At 35.4% G+C, this 18673-nt stretch overlaps 2 protein-coding genes across 2 annotated transcripts in view; both read right to left on the bottom strand.

Annotated features, from left to right (window-relative positions):
* Positions 1 to 4739, bottom strand: part of LOC107660016 (thrombospondin-type laminin G domain and EAR repeat-containing protein-like) — a 15028-nt gene extending 10289 nt beyond the window's left edge. Inside the window, exons 1-2 of the mRNA XM_016449156.1 lie at positions 3970 to 4739; positions 375 to 595 (exon numbers count right to left, since the gene is read on the bottom strand). Of these exons, the coding sequence (XP_016304642.1) occupies positions 375 to 595; positions 3970 to 4087 (339 nt within the window). The 5' untranslated portion in view covers positions 4088 to 4739. The remainder of the gene's footprint in view (positions 1 to 374; positions 596 to 3969) is intronic.
* Positions 4740 to 10107: 5368 nt separating this feature from the next.
* LOC107660015 (ubiquitin-conjugating enzyme E2 G2-like) lies at positions 10108 to 18673 on the bottom strand. The gene is made up of 6 exons (XM_016449155.1): positions 18523 to 18673; positions 18122 to 18157; positions 17927 to 17972; positions 14246 to 14364; positions 12286 to 12426; positions 10108 to 11073 (listed from the first exon to the last, which is right to left on the bottom strand). The coding sequence occupies exons 1-6, from the start codon at positions 18563 to 18565 to the stop codon at positions 10961 to 10963; spliced, it is 498 nt and encodes a 165-aa protein (XP_016304641.1). The 5' UTR covers positions 18566 to 18673; the 3' UTR covers positions 10108 to 10960.

The following is an 18673-nucleotide window of genomic DNA, read 5'->3' as shown; positions in this document are numbered from 1 at the left end:
GACAGGCCCGAAAAACAGCGTGTTTCTGCTTCCACTCAAAATAGGCATTTTCAAAATGATATAATAAATGATCTGTGGAGTATTTTGAGCTGAAACTTCACAGACACATTCTGGGGACACCATTTTTTTTTTTTTTTGCTGTATGCCTTATCTCAAAAGATTAGGGAAGAACAGTCCTAGTGAAATTATCACATGAATACAACACACCAGAAAGCAACCCTGTTTGAGTTTGGAGTAAAATATCTATTTTCAAATAGGAAATTTACAGTTTTTGTGACTTGATCTATAATAAAGTTGACCTGGACACAAGCATTTGACCCTTTGCGGAGCTGCACATTACATGTCTTTTAAATGTCTGTCATTTATAAGCATACCTTCATTCTGGTGTCAGGCACTTTTACAGTGGCCACTATGGAGAATTCTGCAGGGAAGAGAGGGCAGTTAATGAAGAGCTGAGACGATGGAAAGGTGAGTGCTTGTGTAGGTCTGAAGAACTGGACCCCACGAGCACCTCCCTCCTGCGCCATACGGACCCCAGCCAGAGCCTCTCTGTTACGGGGTAGCACTCGAGACAACAGGTCCACTGGATGGAGATCTGGAGAGGAAGAGGAGAAAGTTGAGGACTCCATGCCAGAAACAATGTTTGACTGATTAGCACATGGTCCAATTATTTATTTATTTATTGGGCTCTTAAAACCTCAGCATACTTGCTAGTCAAAGGTTTTGGACTGTGTGTGTGTTCTTTTGATACCATCAACCAATCAGCATTGTCAGGACATAATGTTTTCCTGTGGTGGTAATTATGACTTTTATTATCCAGGTGATTGTCTTCTGTGCTTAGAATTGAGTGGCCATTAGCGAAGATGGGAGCAAGAAGGTTGCATACTTCCGAGTTTGTCTGCAACAACTGAATAACTGCCATCGAAAATGGGAACGCTAATGGATGGATTACTCCAGGTATTACAGACTACCTTGATTCCATTAAGTTTGATAACCAGTAAGTGTCCAAAATTATTTTTTGTGTTCATTCTGACCATAGTTGCATCATTTAAAACCAGAAAACAAATATCCTTTTGTTAAATGGCATGCTTGAAAAGTGTGCTTGTGCCATCATTCATTAAAATAAATAGCATCTGATTTTATACATTGTTATTTAATGCTATTTAAATTTATGCATTTGCTAGGCGCTTTTATTCAAAGTGACTTACATTGAATTTAACATTGCCCCCTCTCTCAAACCCATGACCTTGGCGTTTGCTGTTTAAAGGGTTAGTTCACCCAAAAATTCTGTCATTAATTACTCACCATCATGTCGTTCCAAACCCGTAAGACCTCCGTTCATCTTCGGAACACAAATTAAGACATTTTTGATGCATTCTGACAGCTCTCTGACCCTCCCATAGACAGCAAGGGTACCACCACGATCAACGTCCAGAAACGAAACAAGGAGATCGGTAAAATAATCCATGTGACATCAGGGGTTCAACCGTAATATTACGAAGCTACGAGAATACGTTTTGTGCGCAAAAGAAAAAAAATAACGACTTTATTCAACAATTCGTCTCCTCCGTGTCACCCTAGCGCCATTTTGGAGAGTATCCACTGAACGCAAACAGTGCATGTTGTTCGTAGCTTCGTCGTTCAGTGGATACTCTCCAAAATGGCGCTAGGGTGACACGGAGGAGACGAATTGTTGAATAAAGTCGTTATTTTTTTTCTTTTGCGCACAAAACGTATTCTCGTAGCTTCGTAATATTACGGTTGAACCCCTGATGTCACATGGATTATTTTACCGATCTCCTTGCTACGTTTCTGGACATTGATCGTGGTAGTACCCTTGCTGTCTATGGAAGGGTCAGAGAGCTGTCAGATTCCATCAAAAATGTCTTAATTTGTGTACCGAAGATGAACGAAGGTCTTACGGGTTTGGAACGACATGATGGTGAGTAATTAATGACAGAATTTTCATTTTTGGGTGAACTATCCCTTTAAGCTACAGGAAGGCTATCAAATCCATTCATGTGGCTTAGGTATCTGAATACTTTTGGTGGCCAATATATTTTTGCATCTGCGGATGGGAATAGCTCTTGATATAGTTTATCTCCCAAAGTATGCAAATTGCAATCCATGCAAAATATACAGAGGAAAGAGGGGGAGACAGAATATTTATCAGCTCTCCCAGGTTCACAGACTTTACAAAACCCTGGCCTGAACTTTGATTTACTGTCATTCATATATACAATGACATGGTTTAAAAACGTGTAATGATTTTATTAGCATTTATTAGTCTAAGACTTCATATGACCATTGTTTTGCTCAGAATTATACATAGTTTTAATCTTAAATATGTAAAGTGACATAAGTAACGACAGCATAAGTTTCAACTGATACTCTTGGCTATGTTTTACTTTCTTTCTTAATTTCCAAAATACAAATAAATGTGTAGATGCTTCAAATGAGAACACACACACACTGATGACAAAGAGATGTCATCTATAGATGTTCGGTGACAGGACTGCAATTCCCTAAACATTCTCAACATTCTTTGGTTCATCCACGTTATTGTGGTATTTACAGCTTCTATTGTAATAACAGTCCTTCAGCTGAGCTCATTGCCCTAATTATGGACTATTTAGATGGTTTGTTCTTGACATACAAAAGTAATATTTTAAAATACCACTTAAGGAATTTACTTTGGTAAACTCTTTTTCATATTGACATTTTTCATTTTCTCATTTCTTTTGCATTGGTATCTAATGTAATTGCATTTGTGGTATGAAAAGGGGAGAATTTATGCCCCAGGGATGTTGCCGGGTTTGGAAAGAGTTTCCCATTTTTCCATTTTAGAGACCAAGCTGTGAATCAGCATGACAACATGGATACGCCACCAGTCTTGTGAAGCTGCCCATCATTCATAGTGAAAGCATTTGTGTGGCACAGATTTCACAAATTAGTAGGGATAGTTCACCCAAAAATGAATTTCTGTCATCATTTTCTTACCCTCAAGTTGTTCCAAAAACAAAAGATATTTTGAAGAATGTTGGTAACTGTTCCCTATTGACTTTTTCCACACTTTGGAAGTCAGTGGGGACCAGCAATTGTGTGATTACCAACATTTTCAAAATATCTTCTTTCATGTTCAGCAAATGAAAGAAAGTCATAAAGGTTTGGAAAAAAATTGAGGGTGAGTAAATGATGACAGAACTTTTATTTTTGGGTGAACTATCCCTTTAAGTGACATTTTGGTGGCCTGTGTGATGCATGCCTACCATGTTTTTAATTAGAATGTGTGATAATAACAAATCAGACTTTATTGTGTGAAAATGAAATATGATTAAAAAGAATAATTTCCACCTTCACAAACAGTTGTCCCTAATAAAGTTTGATAAAGTGGCTACCAAGGACACTACCATGTTAATTAAATAAATTCTCAAGAGAAATATGAAACACAAGATGTGTGAGAAAACAAAATATCTAGGTTTTCTTTTCACATGTCATTTCCAATTGACCTGTAATGTTGTAATTATGTGAAAAGTGTAAAAATATCATCTAATTGGGTGTGATTAGGATAAATAACATTCTAGCTGTAAAAGTAGTCTAGTAGTTTTCGCCCAAAACAGTTAGAATTTTTAATTTAAACATATTTAAAATACAATTTCCATAATAATTTTCACCACAATTGTGAATGAAATGGGGGAAATTAGTCCATATTTGAAGAACAACTTTTCTATACACACAACACTCAGATTGAGGATTTACAGTTTCATTCAAGATCTTTACAGTCTGGATCTGATCTAATCTGAAGAATTTTATTACGAAGGAAGTCACAATGTCTACTGATAGAGAGGTAAACAGATTGTAGTACCAGGGTCATACAACACAGAGAACGCAAATCAACATTATTCAGCTATTGCATTAAAATACTGTTTATTAGAGAGCAAATAAGTAGGGTTATGTGCGGTATCTCACCTGTACAGGGTTTCCATGGCACTACGGTCACACTTTCTGTCAGTGGCAGAAGAAGCAGAAACAACTGCAGTGCAAGTAGGGAGGATAAGGATGGTACCAAGTTATGCTGTCCTTCCATTAGATGTTGATTTGTCAATAAAAATGTCCTTACAAACTTTTGATTGGCCACAAAAAATTCCAAAACATGAAATTCAGAAAGTTGTCTGCTGGTCAAGATGCCTTTATGTCCTGTATTCTTTGTTCCTTGAACTGTCCAGAATAGAGTCTGTCCCTCATTGTTTAATTTTAATAAAAGAATAAGTTTAACACAAATGAGCCATTCGCTACTTAATAAGGTTTTTTTTTTTTTAATTCACGAATATGTGTGATTTGCACTGGGTAATATCTCAATACACAATACAAACTAAATGAAAATTCATGTTCTTCTGTACTACTTCTCAGGAAAGTCCTTCCTTATCCACTTAAATGCTAATCATTAACAAGCAGTTCAAACTAGACAGAGCCAAAATACTCAGAAAGCTGTAATCAAAGTCTTGAACATCCACAAGCCTGTGCTTTTCCCCTCTTCTTCCCTTCTGTTCATGTGCGCAGAGAAGTCCAGAACGCAGCAGCTAATTTACCTGTCAGCTGCAGGGTCAGATGAGCATGCTAACAGATCACAACTACAACTGAGATCTCAAGTGGCAAAAGCTGTGTATTTAGAGAGACATTCAAATGAAACCATGTCAACACGAGAGGAGGGGCTCAGAAGGAGGTACAGAGGCTGAGAGAAAGGCAGACAGACAGAGAGAGAGAGATTTCCCGCAGTCCTAATCTCAGTGTTTCAGTGCTTCATAACCCTCCTCCCTCTCTTTCTCTCTCTCTGCTTTATTTTCTGCCTCTGGGTGGAGTCTGATCTGGTTCTCAGTCTCACTTTGTATTTTTTTTTCTCGTGTTGACCTTTGCTGATCTGCACTCAAAATTCTTCTTACCAACATGTGCATGTACATTTGTCACACATCAATTTTCTTAAGCTTAATTGTTCAGTCTTTTTAAGCAAGATCAATTATTTGAGATGCAGCATTGTATAATAACATATTTATAACACATTTTGAATTAATTGGCCATAATTTGTTAGTGCAAACTTAATTACTTTCAAGTCAAGTCACCTTTATTAATGTAGCACTTTATACAATACAGATTGTTTCAAAGCAGCTTCACAGTAATAAACAGGAATACAACAATGCATTTTATCATTTTGGAAAACATTATGGGGAGATTACGTATGAATGTTCTTGGAACATTCTGAAATAAGTAGTAACATTTAAAGGAACACTCCACTATTCGAATCCATTCAGCCGATCTCCGGGTCTGGCGGTAGCACTTTTAGCTGTAGCTTAGCATAGATCATTGAATCTGATTAGACCGTTAGCATCTCGCTCAAAAATGACCAAAGAGTTTCTATATTTTTCCTATTTAAAACTTGACTCTTCTGTAGTTACATCGTGTACTAAGACCGACGGAAAATGAAAAGTTGCCGATTTTCTAGGCCGATATGGCTAGGAACTATACTCTCATTCCGGCGTAATAATCAAGGAACTTTGCTGCCGTACCATGGGTGCAGCAGGCTCAATGATATTACGCAGCGTCAACTTCTGTCAACGTAACCAACGTGACCACCTGCTTGCACAGGGAGCGTGCTGGGGACTATTTTCAGGCGCTGTAGTCATTTTTGAGCGATATGCTAACAGTCTAATCAGATTCAATGATCTATGCTAAGCTACAGCTAAAAGTGGTACCGCCAGACCCGGAGATCGGCTGAATGGATTCGAAAACGGTAAAACTCAACTGTTTAACTCTAGGGGAGTTGGAAAATGAGCCTATTTTCAAAAATAGTGGAGTGTTCCTTTAAAAGCGTTAGACGAACGTCAAACTAAGAGTTTTTTTTAAACCATGAAACATAAATAATGTTTTTGTGCCAGCATTTTGAGAACTTTGTTAAAGACTAGATAACTGAACTAACATTCTATTGATGTTACTGGAAGATCATTTGTTCATAAATTTGAGAGAACCTTGCTAGAATGTTAGCTAAAGTTCTGAGAGCGTTCCCTGTTAACTGGGTCTACAGAAGACAACAGTGTTATTATTTAGCTCACTTCAATTTAGTTCAGCAAAAGTATCGATGTTGCAAAATTCATCAGTTATAAACAATTACGATTCTGAATTTAAACAATTTCAAATTGATAATATTACTGCATATTAACATTATGCATAGTATATACAATATAATGAAACTACGTTTTAATTTCAATGTAAGTGATGTTTGCTTATGCAAAACTTGCTGCTAGCGGCCATTGCTATGCAGTTGCTAAGGTGTTATGATTGAATTATAGGCCATTGCTCTGCAGTTGCTAGGGTGTTCCGGACGGTTGCTAGGTGGTCACCTATTAGCCTAAGTTAAAAGAGCCCACTCCAACATGGTATTCTGGTCTGTAGATAATATATGGCTTAAGTCCCTCCATTAAAGTCTGTGGGATTTTCATGTTTCATCCAACACACTCTCATGGCTATTGTAGCAATTTTACATTTTGGCGAATTGGTGTGAATTCATATGATCTTTTCATACGATTTGCTTAAGCCCCATTATAGTTGGTTTAGGGGGTTTAGAAGTGCATGGGCTTTCATGCCTTTTTTTTTTTTTTTACAATTATTTTCTAAGCAGCATACATTTTCGTACAAATTAAATCTTACAAATTGTGGTGTAAGTATAGGATGTCCAAAGATGATGCCATGAGTTTAAGATTGAAATTAAATATTTGTGATTAAGAATTAAGATTGGAAAATCAAGTTTACGATAGATTACAATTAAATTAAATTTAAAAACTAAGAATTGCAAATGAATAATTAAGACGAATGAATTAAAAGTCCAAAATTAACTGATCTCCAAACCATGCAGCAGAGGCAACAGGAACAGGAAGTCCAAATGTAAAATAGTTTGGTTTTATAATCCGCTGTGAAGAAATGGCAATTCCAGATCTTTTTAAATAATAATACCACACCTTTTCTCAACAAGCTGCGTGATTTGAGGGATCACTCATGTTTGTTACATCCCAGCCTAGTTTTCCCAGCAGTTGTTTTCGGTCTTTCCCTCTTCTGGTACATTTTGGGATGCACAACCACTAATGGCTAAATTATGTGGGTTTGACTAATTAGTGAGGCAGGTATTACAGCTAGGACTCACATTCATTACACACTACAAATAGGCTAATTTGTGCGTTAAATGCTAATAGTCTTACAGTTCTACTTATAGTATAGTTTAGATACCTTACCTGTAAATATGAGAAATAGTGATGCTTGCCTTAGTAATCTTTTCCAAAGTACAACAGACCACTCAAGATCACTCACTACAATAGCATGTTTGCTAATAGTTTGTGAGCTAATCTCAACAACATCGGAGGCTAAAGACCAGCATGCAGTTCACATGACCCCACTTCACCTTTGTCACTTAAAGTCTTTTTCACATCAAAGCTGGCAGAGAAGAAGGAACATTAGGGATGTTAAAAGGGGAGGAACACAGCAATTGAAATTCCTTTGTGAGCAGCACAAAGGCCTTTGACAAACAGTTCACTTGTAATATGTAGTGGATATTAAAGCGCTCTACTACAAGTTCATGTACTCCTGACACAATCCTGCCTTCCTAACCTGCATATTTATTGCAGATAGGCTAATGCTATTTTGATCCCATTAGAGGAAAGTCCATAACAGACTTCCAAGACAGCCCTTATCATAAAATAGTGTTTCAGTGCATATGTTCTCATACTTCAACTTGTGTTACTTCGTAGTTTTGATGACTTCCCTGAAGATGTGATCAAATTGTCCACCTCAGTTTGATATTTGACAAACTATTTTAAAAGTTACATCTTTAATTTTTCAAATTTTTGATGGCCAAATTTTTTTTACATTTATACTTTTAATGGCCAGATTGTTGCCCCCCAATATTTGATGTTTGACAATATATGACAAGAAGTTATGAAAGATCCATTGATGGCCAAATAGTTTTCCCCAATATTTAATATTCTACAATATTTTAATAATTTACGACAATATTTTGGGTTAGAAATATAGGGTAACATGTATGTGATTCATGTAATTCATAACTGAATGCAACAAGACAAGAAGCATTTCTCCATTTAGAAAATATTAGGCATATAAAATATTATTGGCAAACAATTATTTTTTATTAAAAAATAATCCTCTTTCATTTTCTTTACATGCCTAAATCCTTTAATTAATTCCTTTAATTAAAAATACCTTTAAAGTCTTTTTAAGATAAAAAAAAATCAAATGTAAACAAGTCAGATGGCTCATTACAAATTAACCAGAGTTCTGTTGGTTGATGCAGGTCAGTCTTGACGTCAGTCTCAGGGTTGTGTGAACTACAAACTGGACTCTATTGAACCTGTTGCAGATGAAATTGTTCAGGAATGGTTTGACGCATGGTGGAGAGAGGAAGGAGTGAATGAGAGAGGTGTGTGTCATATTAGTTCTTCTTTGAAAGCTGTTGTGGTCTCAGGTCTGACCCTGAGGCTGAGCTGTGCTTTGAGCATTTGAGCTGAATTACTGAAATAAATGAACTTTTCCACGACATTCTAATTTATTGAGATGCACCTGTATGTTTCATTATCAGCACTGTGTGTGAAGTATCAGACATGTTTAGACAGGGAAACTCATCAGCAGGGTTTGTGTTCTCATTGATGAGATTCCAGAAGAGATGTTCACAGTCTTGTTCTTATGAATTTGATATGTTCAGTGAGTCTGATTATAAGTTACAAGTCTGTTTTGATAGGATTGTGGACAGAAGAGATAAAACGTAAATAATAAATATAACCGTCAATACAGTAGTTATAGCAAAATATTAGCAAAATTAAGAAAATGCTTCTAATACACAATTTTGATAGTGATGGGTCTCCACTTGATGCTTGATGTAAAATCTGGGTAATGAAAGTTGAGAACCGTGTGTGTGTGAGCTGATCAGAGGCATAGCTGGTTTGTCAGCAATGACAGCAAACTCATTATATTTGACATTCAATTACAGTAATGTGTGGGAGGTGATCACCGTACAGAAGAACAGCTCTCATAGTCCTGTCAATAAAGGCAACCTGCGGTCTGTAGTATGCAGATGGTGAATCAGATACACATGGAAGCAGCTGTCCTATAATGAGCCCCATCAGCTGATATGCCAATAAGAAAAACGAGTTAATCCAGCCTCTGATGCGGTCAGATTCTGCAAATCCTGATTGAGCTTTGCCAAATCAAACACATTTGATATCTACCTCTAGTTCACTGGAAAGTTGTCACGTGAACACATCGCCATTCGTTTGGGGTCAATTTTTGTTTTCTTTTCTATTATTTATTTATTTTAATAATATAATAATAGTTAATAGTTTTATTCAGCAAAGTCGCATTGATAAAAAAAAAGTGACAGTAAAGACATTTATAATTTTTCTAAAGATTTCATATAAATGTTGATCTTCTGTTTTCTTTCTATTAATTAAAGAATCCTGGAAAATAGATTTATATATATATATATATATATACACACAAGTTGTTTTTAACAAGGATCATGTGACACTGAAGACTGGAGTAATGGTGAAAATTCAGCTTGCATCACAGGAATAAATTACATTTTAAAATATACTAAAATACAAAAACATTTTAAATTGTACAAATATTTCATATTATTTTGTTTACTGTATTTTTGATTAAATAAACACAGCCTTGGTGAGCATTCTTCCAAAAACAATCAAAATCTTACAAGCCTTTGAACAGTAGGGTATTTAAAGTTTTATATACTGCTTTGTGCCAAAAAAAATTAAACAAAATTCTACATGGTAAGTCAAATGAGTTTTATTTTTATGTCAAAGCAAACTAAACTGAAATGAAATTATTAAATAAGGAATTTTCCTAAATGGCAGCTTACCCTACTACAAAATTATCTTGTATGAATTAATCAACACTGCAATCTTTTCCCCACATATTAGACACATTTGCCTTGTGTGCAGAATTTTTTTTTCCCCCCATCTGTGCTGGAGCAACATCAGAAGTGTACGGGAAGCAATTACGGATTTGTACGCACTGATATAAAAACAACTCAAGGGGTTCATAAATCACAAACATTTATTGATTTTATTGGCTTAACAATCCTTGAGAACAGATGAAAGGCAAAAAAATCAAATACAGAATTTAAAGATTTTTTAATTAACGTAATGGTGTAAATCAAACTTTCTGCCGAGGCTGGACCATTCCAGCTTACTACTACTAAATCTAAAAACCTCCATAAAAGCAAAAAGTGAAATTGAAGAAAACCACTGTGCATAACCAAATTTCAAAACATTTTCATATTAAATATAATCAAATGTTTTTTAATTAGAACATTTATTGAATTTGCATCCATAGGCATGATCTTTTTTCTTATTCCTAAAATATCATTAATATAATCTGTTCATAAAAAAAGCTGAAGCAAGTATGTGATAGTCTCAGTCACTGCCTCACGATGCATTTTATTAGAATGAGGCATTAAAGCATGCATCAGCATACTGTCAGCAAACCAAAGCTGCATTCCGTTGCTTAACACATGGATCTATGGACAGGTAACAGGCATGACAAAGAAACCGGCAGCCCAAAACGGCTGTGAATAACTGTTTCGTGTACTTATTCAGTGACTGATAGCTTGGCTCTCTTTTAGAACACTGTCCGGTAAATGTATAACGTTTTGCCTTTTTCTTCAAAACCCATTTGTCCAACGCATCCACCCAAACACAGGAGAGGGGAGGACTGGGGAGAGAATATGAAAGCCTGGATGGGAATAAAGTGCTCATACTGATGGAGGTAGGGGGGCAGTACACTACAACACTCAGCACAGACACTCTTCTCTTCCGTCGGGAGTTTGAATCCTTGTAAACATCAGTCCTCACTGTCCTGGAGTGTGAGAGTGTGTCTGTACACAGTAGAGTCAGAGGTCCAGAGATCTGCGCACGATCTGCTTAGCTAGTCGGTTGAACTGCTCTCTGTCCTCACGCCACATCTTTGAGGCGTCCACGTTTGCTCCGCTCTCATCATTTGGCTCTGTCGTAGTAGATGATATTTACAATTATTTAAAGACAAGCATGCATAGGATGTAAATTATACAAGGCATTAAAACATTCAAGATCTAGGATTTACTACCACACTAATTCTCAAAAATTCCTCACTGTCTCAGTGGTCAGACTCTATATTACTTTTGTTGTTAAAAAGCAAAAATAGATTTTAGGCAGAACGTGGAACATGTAAATGATGTCAATGACATTTTAGGGTCCAATGTGGACACGGAGATAAAGGAAATCAGTCATGACTGTCCTTACTTTTCTTTTGCCATGCTGGGTAACTCCACCCACTGTGAAAACTCATTGGACAAAAATCCCATACCACATAGCATTATAGACATAAGATACCTTCTGTTGGCTATAACTGGCACTAGACTGTCTTACTGCAATAAAAAAATTTTTTAAAAAAATTGTCACTTTGTGCCTTATTGCACACATAAAATATATATAAAACAAATTAAAAGAAACGTTAAATTGAAAAATATAAATAATATAAAATATACATCTCACACATTTATATACACGTTTACGTAAGTTTGAGGTGGGTACTATTTTTTTTTACTTTTTTGAAAGAAGTTTCTTTTGCTCACAAAGTCTGCATTTATTTGATCAGAAAAACAGTTATACAGTAAAATATTATTCTAACACCTGCTATTGATTTTAATATATTTTAATATGGAATTTCTTGTTATGTAAAGCTGAATTTGAGCAAACATTACTCCAGTCTTCAGTGTCACATGATCCTTCAGAAATCATTCTAATATGCTGATTTGTTGCTCAAGAAACATTTATTTTTATTATTAACGTTGAAAATAACATTTTTATAATGGAACCTATTTTTTAATTTCAATGAATAGAAAGTTCAAAAGAACATTTATTTGAAGTAAAAATTTCAATGTAAAAGCATTTACTTTAATGCATCTTTACTAAATACAAATATTAATTTCTTAACAAATATTAAAAAAAAAATTTTTTATAATTAAAATCTTACTGAACCAAAACTTTGAAAAACTAAATAGACTGTCTTAACTGTATTCTCCCCATTCCAGAGAGAAAATTATTATTAAACTATAATACAATTCAAACATTACAAACTAATATTGATGCTTCTTGATTCCAGGAGCCACTTTTAGGCAAGTAGGATCAAGACAGCACAGCTGGGAGTTCACTGAAGATGGAGTGAATGGTGACTGACCAGCGAGCATGCTGACCACAGACAGCAGGATCTTCTCCACGCTCTGCACGGGACTCCACCTCTCAGCACTGCTCTCATAGCCCATGGGGTCGTCACCAGGAGCGTGCAAGATTGAGATACACACACGGCCGTCTGGGTAGACTGCAGAAAACACACCATAAACGCTATTTATAAAGTTCTGCAATAGTTATGTTCATTTCTGTTCCCTTTTTCATTTATCCTCTAGACATTTTTACTGTCTGTTTTAATTGTCGGTTGACAATACATTTGAAGAAACTTTTGATTTGATTATATCTGCATTTTTGAATGTGACTCTTTTTATGTCGAGGTTTCAGTTCACTGCATTTCATCCCACAGAATGAACTACTTTCCCAATTAGCTAAAAAAAGGCCAAAACTGGATTAAAAACAGTTGAATCAGCCATTACGAACAGATGTTAGGATCCTTAAAGCATCAAAAGAACATGCTGATTAATCTGCGAAATCAATTAATCAATTAAAGTGTTAGTTCCATGAGCACTGACCCGTGATTGGTTTCCCTTCTAAAGACACACAAAGCAATCAAGTAATCCTTTGTTAGTTTCTTAACCCTGGATCAGGGCTGAATGACTCCACCCCCGCACGATATCACGGCTGATGTTATCTCCTCATTCTCTCCACAGCTGAGGACAGTGATCAGAATCTGAGCCGTCCAGCTCTGATAACCGCCTCCAGAGTCCTGGCACCATCAGAGGACTGTAGGCTGCTCTGCTGCTATCTGAGGCCTGCAGGAAGACCTTTATCTGGGCCCACTTCCCTGAACACTGTGTCCACACATCCACCAGCAGATCATAAAGACACTTTAGGACTCCGATTAGTCTACGCTCCTCTATGTCTAAGAACTATAAATGCATGTTGTTCTTGCTCCTGGAGGCTCCCCTAACACTGCAAATCATAATGTGTATAGTTTCACCTGCAGAGTGATTGTTAAATATCCAATAAATGCACAGTAAGGTTTATACAATATATTACATGCCAGACCTTTCATTGCACTCTTGTACACTACCACTAAAATTAAACAAATGATCATTTTTAATTGTATTTTTTCTCTTATGCGCACCAAGGCTGCATATATTTGATCAAAAATACAGTTTAAAAATAGTAATTTTTGTGACATATTATTACAATTTAAAATAAATGTTTTCTATTTTCATATATTTTTTTAAATATGTAATTTATTCCTGTGAGGGCAAAGCTGAATTTTCAGCATCATACTCCAGTCTTCAGTGTCACATGATCCTTCAGATATCATTCTAATATGCTGATTTGCTGCTCAAGAAGCATTTCTTATTATTATCAATGTTGAAAACAGTTGTGCTGCTTAATATTTCTGTGGAAACTATGATACTTTTCAGCATTTTTAATGAATAGAAAGTTAAAAAGAACAGCATTTTTTTTTGTAAGTCTGTAATATAATATAATATAATCTTTAAACTAATTTCCCGAATTGTTTTAAATTAAAAATTAAGCATTTATTTTGGTGAAAAACTAAAAGTAGACTTGAGTTTCACTGTTTAATGTGCACCCCAAATGCTGTCATTTCCTTTTCGGTGTTGCGTTATTTGATTTATATATAATAACTTGCAGGGTTTAAAATGATTAGATTTAATTGTGAAAATATTGTGTGTTTTCAATGCATGTTATAAGCGTAACAAGCGGAAATCAAGGCTGATGAAAACACTGAATTATGAACATTCTATATTATCCAATTACCATGCAAATTACTTATATAATAATAAAACAATTTCTAATCTAAACATGAATATTTTGTAACTGCATAAATAACTGCATCAAGAAACTTGACATTAAAATTGGTTAATTTAAATGAATTAAAGTACATCATAGCAGTCTAACATCCATGTGTATTTGAGTCACTAAACCTCACACACACTGTGTGAATGCTGAATGTTTGTAGCACTCACTGTTCGGATGAAACATGTCACAGGTGAACCTCATCTTGGGAGGGCTGAGGGGGTAGTCTGAAGGGAAACTGAGGATGGCAGGGAACACACCACCCTCAAAACATGTGTCCTCCGGTCCCCTACAATAAGAAAATGAGGAAAAATACCTTATGCTTTGTTATGAATCTCTGTGCTGCAACAAAAAGCAAATAAAGAAACAAAGTAATGAAGCATTCCAGTAGTGACCCTCAACCCCCTCTAAGAAGGGGTTAAATAAATGGATAAATGGATATCTGGATAAGCTATTATTGTATTACCCACAAAGCCTAAGCACTTAGTAGAGTTTTATTACAACATTTTTAAAGCACATAAAAAATAATGATTCACTCCAATCAGTTTTTCAGAATATAATATAATCTTTAGCATCAGGAATTAGATGAACCTACATGGGAGTTGCAGAGGAAGTTTCTTAGACATGTTAATAACTTCTGTTCAAAGTATATACCTGGATTATACACAAACTTCAGTCTAAATGCATCTTTTGGTTAATGTCTATTTATGAGAATATGATTTGCAGCCTTCAGCATTAAAAAAAAAAAAAAAACTTGTACACTTCATCTTAAAGGGGTCCTATTATGCTTTTTCACTTTTTCAACTTTAGTTAGTCTATAATGTTGCTGTTTGAACATAAAAAAAGATCTACAAAGTTACAATGCTCAAAGTCCACTTCAAAAGGATATATTTTATTTAACAGAAATCACTTTTCAAAAACTACAAGAACGACTCGTTTGGACTACAACGCATATTTTCCGGGATTTGTGATATCACAAATATCGACGAATGGGACGAGACCTGGTTGAGCTGCACTAGAGAAGGCAAGAGTGTTATCACTATGTCACAGACACGCTAGCTTTCCCAAGGCAGATGAACTTAGAGTGGTTACAATCATCCGGGTTTAAATCGCGCTCAAATTGATTTGATTTTGACGCAATATTTACACTGAAGCTCGCAGGCGGCTAGGGGTGTGACATTTCCTGACCAGGCGCCGAGTGGAGCCAATCACAGCACGCACTGGCCCAGCTAACCAATCACAACACACACTGGCCCAGCTAACCAATCACAGCACATTTCGTATTTCAGAAGGCAGGCCTTCATTTGATACAGGAACTATTCGAGTCGTTCATGCCAGACTGGGGAGAGAGGTGTTGTAATAATGTAAAATATGTGACAAATAATGTGTTTTTCGAACAACCTAGTATGAGAGCATGTTCTAGTACAACCCCAAAACAAAATCAAGACTTTGTAAAAGAGCATAATAGGACCCCTTTAATCATTAAATCACACAATGTCATAAATCACAGAAATTCATCCACCACTGACAGCAGTGGCAGAACTTCATGGAATCATTCTCAAAGGCTCATTTAACATGCAAATCTCTTTCTGTTTACTTACCATATCCAGCTGTCTATCAAATACTGTTTCTATGGGCAGATATTGATCGGTAAATCATGATGAGGAGCGCATAAATGAACGCACTTCCGTATCTGTGGAACAACTGTCAGGGAGTTGCTAGGGACACTGTTCCTTATTTTGCTTGGCTCTTAGTTTCACTTAAAAACTTATCGGTCAAAACCACTGATCAAACCACCAGTTTGTGTTACCGGAGGACAAATTGTTTGGTCTTATCCAAAATCAGTTATCATCACCGACTAAATGCTAGTGAACGAACAGCTGTGCATGCTGTGAATGAATAAAAAGAAAAGAAAGTAAAAAGTGACAGAAAAATCATCCCTGTAAGGAATATGTTCCCTTTTTAATATACAAAAAAGGTGTTCTATTGGATTCTAAGCCTAGAATATGTATGGCATAGCATAATATATAGGTGTTGAGTCTTTGCAGACAATATTGTAACTTGTAGTAGTTAAATATGGTGTCATTTTTAATTTTAAGGTGGATTTGCAGATTAAAAATGCAAGAAACTCTGAAACCACTATTATAATCATTCTACTTGAGAATTTATTTCTCTGTTTTTTTTTTCATGCATTATAATTGGAAGATTAACTTGTTTCGTGCTTATTCTACAACAGATATAAATGGCATCTCATATTTCTGATGATAGGTGTGCTATTACTTTTCTAAATAGGACATTTTCGCCTGGCAGACAACAAAATAGGCGTAAAAACTAAATCTCACAGACTTAGACTAAAGGACGCATCTGAGCCATGTGTAGGGAGCACAATATCATACAAACGGAGTGGGCTCTCTACATACGGGAAAGTACATAACCTACAACACCTTGTTATCAACTACATAGCAACAAACCTAGCAACCACACAGCATCGTGGATCATTTGGGACTACTCATATTTTACTCTCTCTTAAATTGTAAAAATGTATTTTATAGTATATATTTTTCATTTTCTTTAACATGTTATTATCGGTGTTCAATCTGCACACTGCAAACTACACTCAATAATAGAATAATTCAAGTTGTATTATGAAATCAAGATGTGGCTGTTTGGCCCTCTTTGCACACCAGACAATGGCAGAGAAAAGCAGTTTGAACTGAATCATTTTAGCATCAAGAAACACATTTTCTGACCCACACTGAGCTGTTTCATGGAAGCTTGTTTCTGCCACATTAAAATTTTTTATAAATAATAATAATAATAATAAAAAAATGTTGCAATTTTCCATGACATTCTAATTTATTGAGATGCACCTGTAGATACTTTATATCTCACACTGACTTTTTTGTTGCAATTCTGACTTTATAAATCACAATTCTGAGAACTGAGATATAAACTATTAATCAAATTTCTAATCGCGATTACAATAACGGATGCCACAATTACATAATCATTCAAAGGTGCAATTAATCGTTTAAAGTCCACTTATGTTATTCTGAGTGCTTAAGATGTGTTTTTTTTCTTGCTACAGGTTATCTTAAGGGGTTTTCCATTGTTTTAATTTTAGTATAACATTATAATATCATGCTTATTTTTACTTTTTTATTTAAAGAAGAAACCAATCCAATGTATAGTTGACATTTGAGGCTTAATACTATAGAAAAGCAATAAAAGTTTTTCAGTTAGTGTTTTCAGCTTGTTTATTTTCATATAAAAATATGGCATGCAGTTGCATCAAACAATGGTGTAAACATCATTCAATGTAGATTGTGATCATCGCAATTAGAATTTCAAGGGAATAATCGACAATTATGATTTTTGTCATAATCGTGCAGCCCTAATATAAACTCAAAATAACTCCGAATGAAGTAAAAATTGTGGGATTTTTTTGTTATTATTTTTTATTCCATAGTTTAAACAAAAACAAAAACAAACAAACAAACAAACAAAAAATAGAAAAGCAAGATGCAAACTCAGAAATGTGAGGGAAAAAATAATTGCGATATATTAACTAATAATTGTGAGATTTAAACTTGCATATAAGATTTTAGTTTTTTTTACTCCATGGCTGAAACTAAACAAAAAACAGAATTGTGCGAAGCAAACTCAGAATTCTGAGAAAAAAAAAGTAAAAAATGCAAGCTATAACCTCAGATTTCAGACTTTTTGCAAGATAAAAAAAAATTCATCCTTTCAATCCTTTTTTTATCTTGTGGAGGAATCAATCAAAAAGGAGAAAAAAACAAAACGCTCACTAAACAAAGTCTTTTTTACAGTCTATGAGTAAGACTTACATAATCAGAGCCTCCCATTCAAAGAAATTCTCTTCGTTTACAGGCCCTGTAGGGATGAAATGAGTCTCATTAATTAATTATCTTCTTATACAGATAAATCAACACATGATTTAAGTACAATTATTATTAATATTCTAAATAATCTACTTTAAAGCCAGGTCAATGGAGCAGTTCAGTAACTGCCCTAATTCGTACCTGCTACAATCCCCTCTGGAGGGTTGAGGGTCAGTTCTGGAAAGAAAGAAATGCGTTGAGCAAACTGTATCCATATAATTATGTTCAACAGGAAATATATATAACAGAAGACAAGCATCACACACTTTCCTGCAGTGGCAGCACTAGAGTAACGTTACGCGTGTAGAGAAATGAAGTATGAACATCAATTAGGAGTTACACGGTCAGTTTCAGTGTGTTTGGTGACACTGCTGTTCATTTACTGACTGAAGTCATTTTAATAACTCACACTGTCAGCATATGTTGGTGAAGTTCTGGAAGTATCTACAGCTGCCAAACTGTTGCTACCAAAATAGTGTAAAATCCACCGTTCACAAGCACCAGCACTGCACGGCATTAGTGTAATAAAATACATGACTTACGTTTGTATTCAGCCATGAGTCTTTTTAAAGCTGTTCCAGCCATTTTACAGCCTGATCTAGACAGAAGTTGCTTTGGCACGATGGGGGACCACAACTGACACGACGAGAAATCTTGTTCTTCCGGGACAAAAGCGAGCAAAGAACTTCGCGA

Source organism: Sinocyclocheilus anshuiensis, unplaced genomic scaffold, assembly GCF_001515605.1.
Source record: "Sinocyclocheilus anshuiensis isolate Anshui unplaced genomic scaffold, SAMN03320099.WGS_v1.1 scaffold55, whole genome shotgun sequence".
Classification (NCBI taxonomy): domain Eukaryota; kingdom Metazoa; phylum Chordata; class Actinopteri; order Cypriniformes; family Cyprinidae; genus Sinocyclocheilus; species Sinocyclocheilus anshuiensis.
Note: the sequence above shows the minus strand (reverse complement) of the source record. Positions and strands in the feature narration are given on the sequence as shown.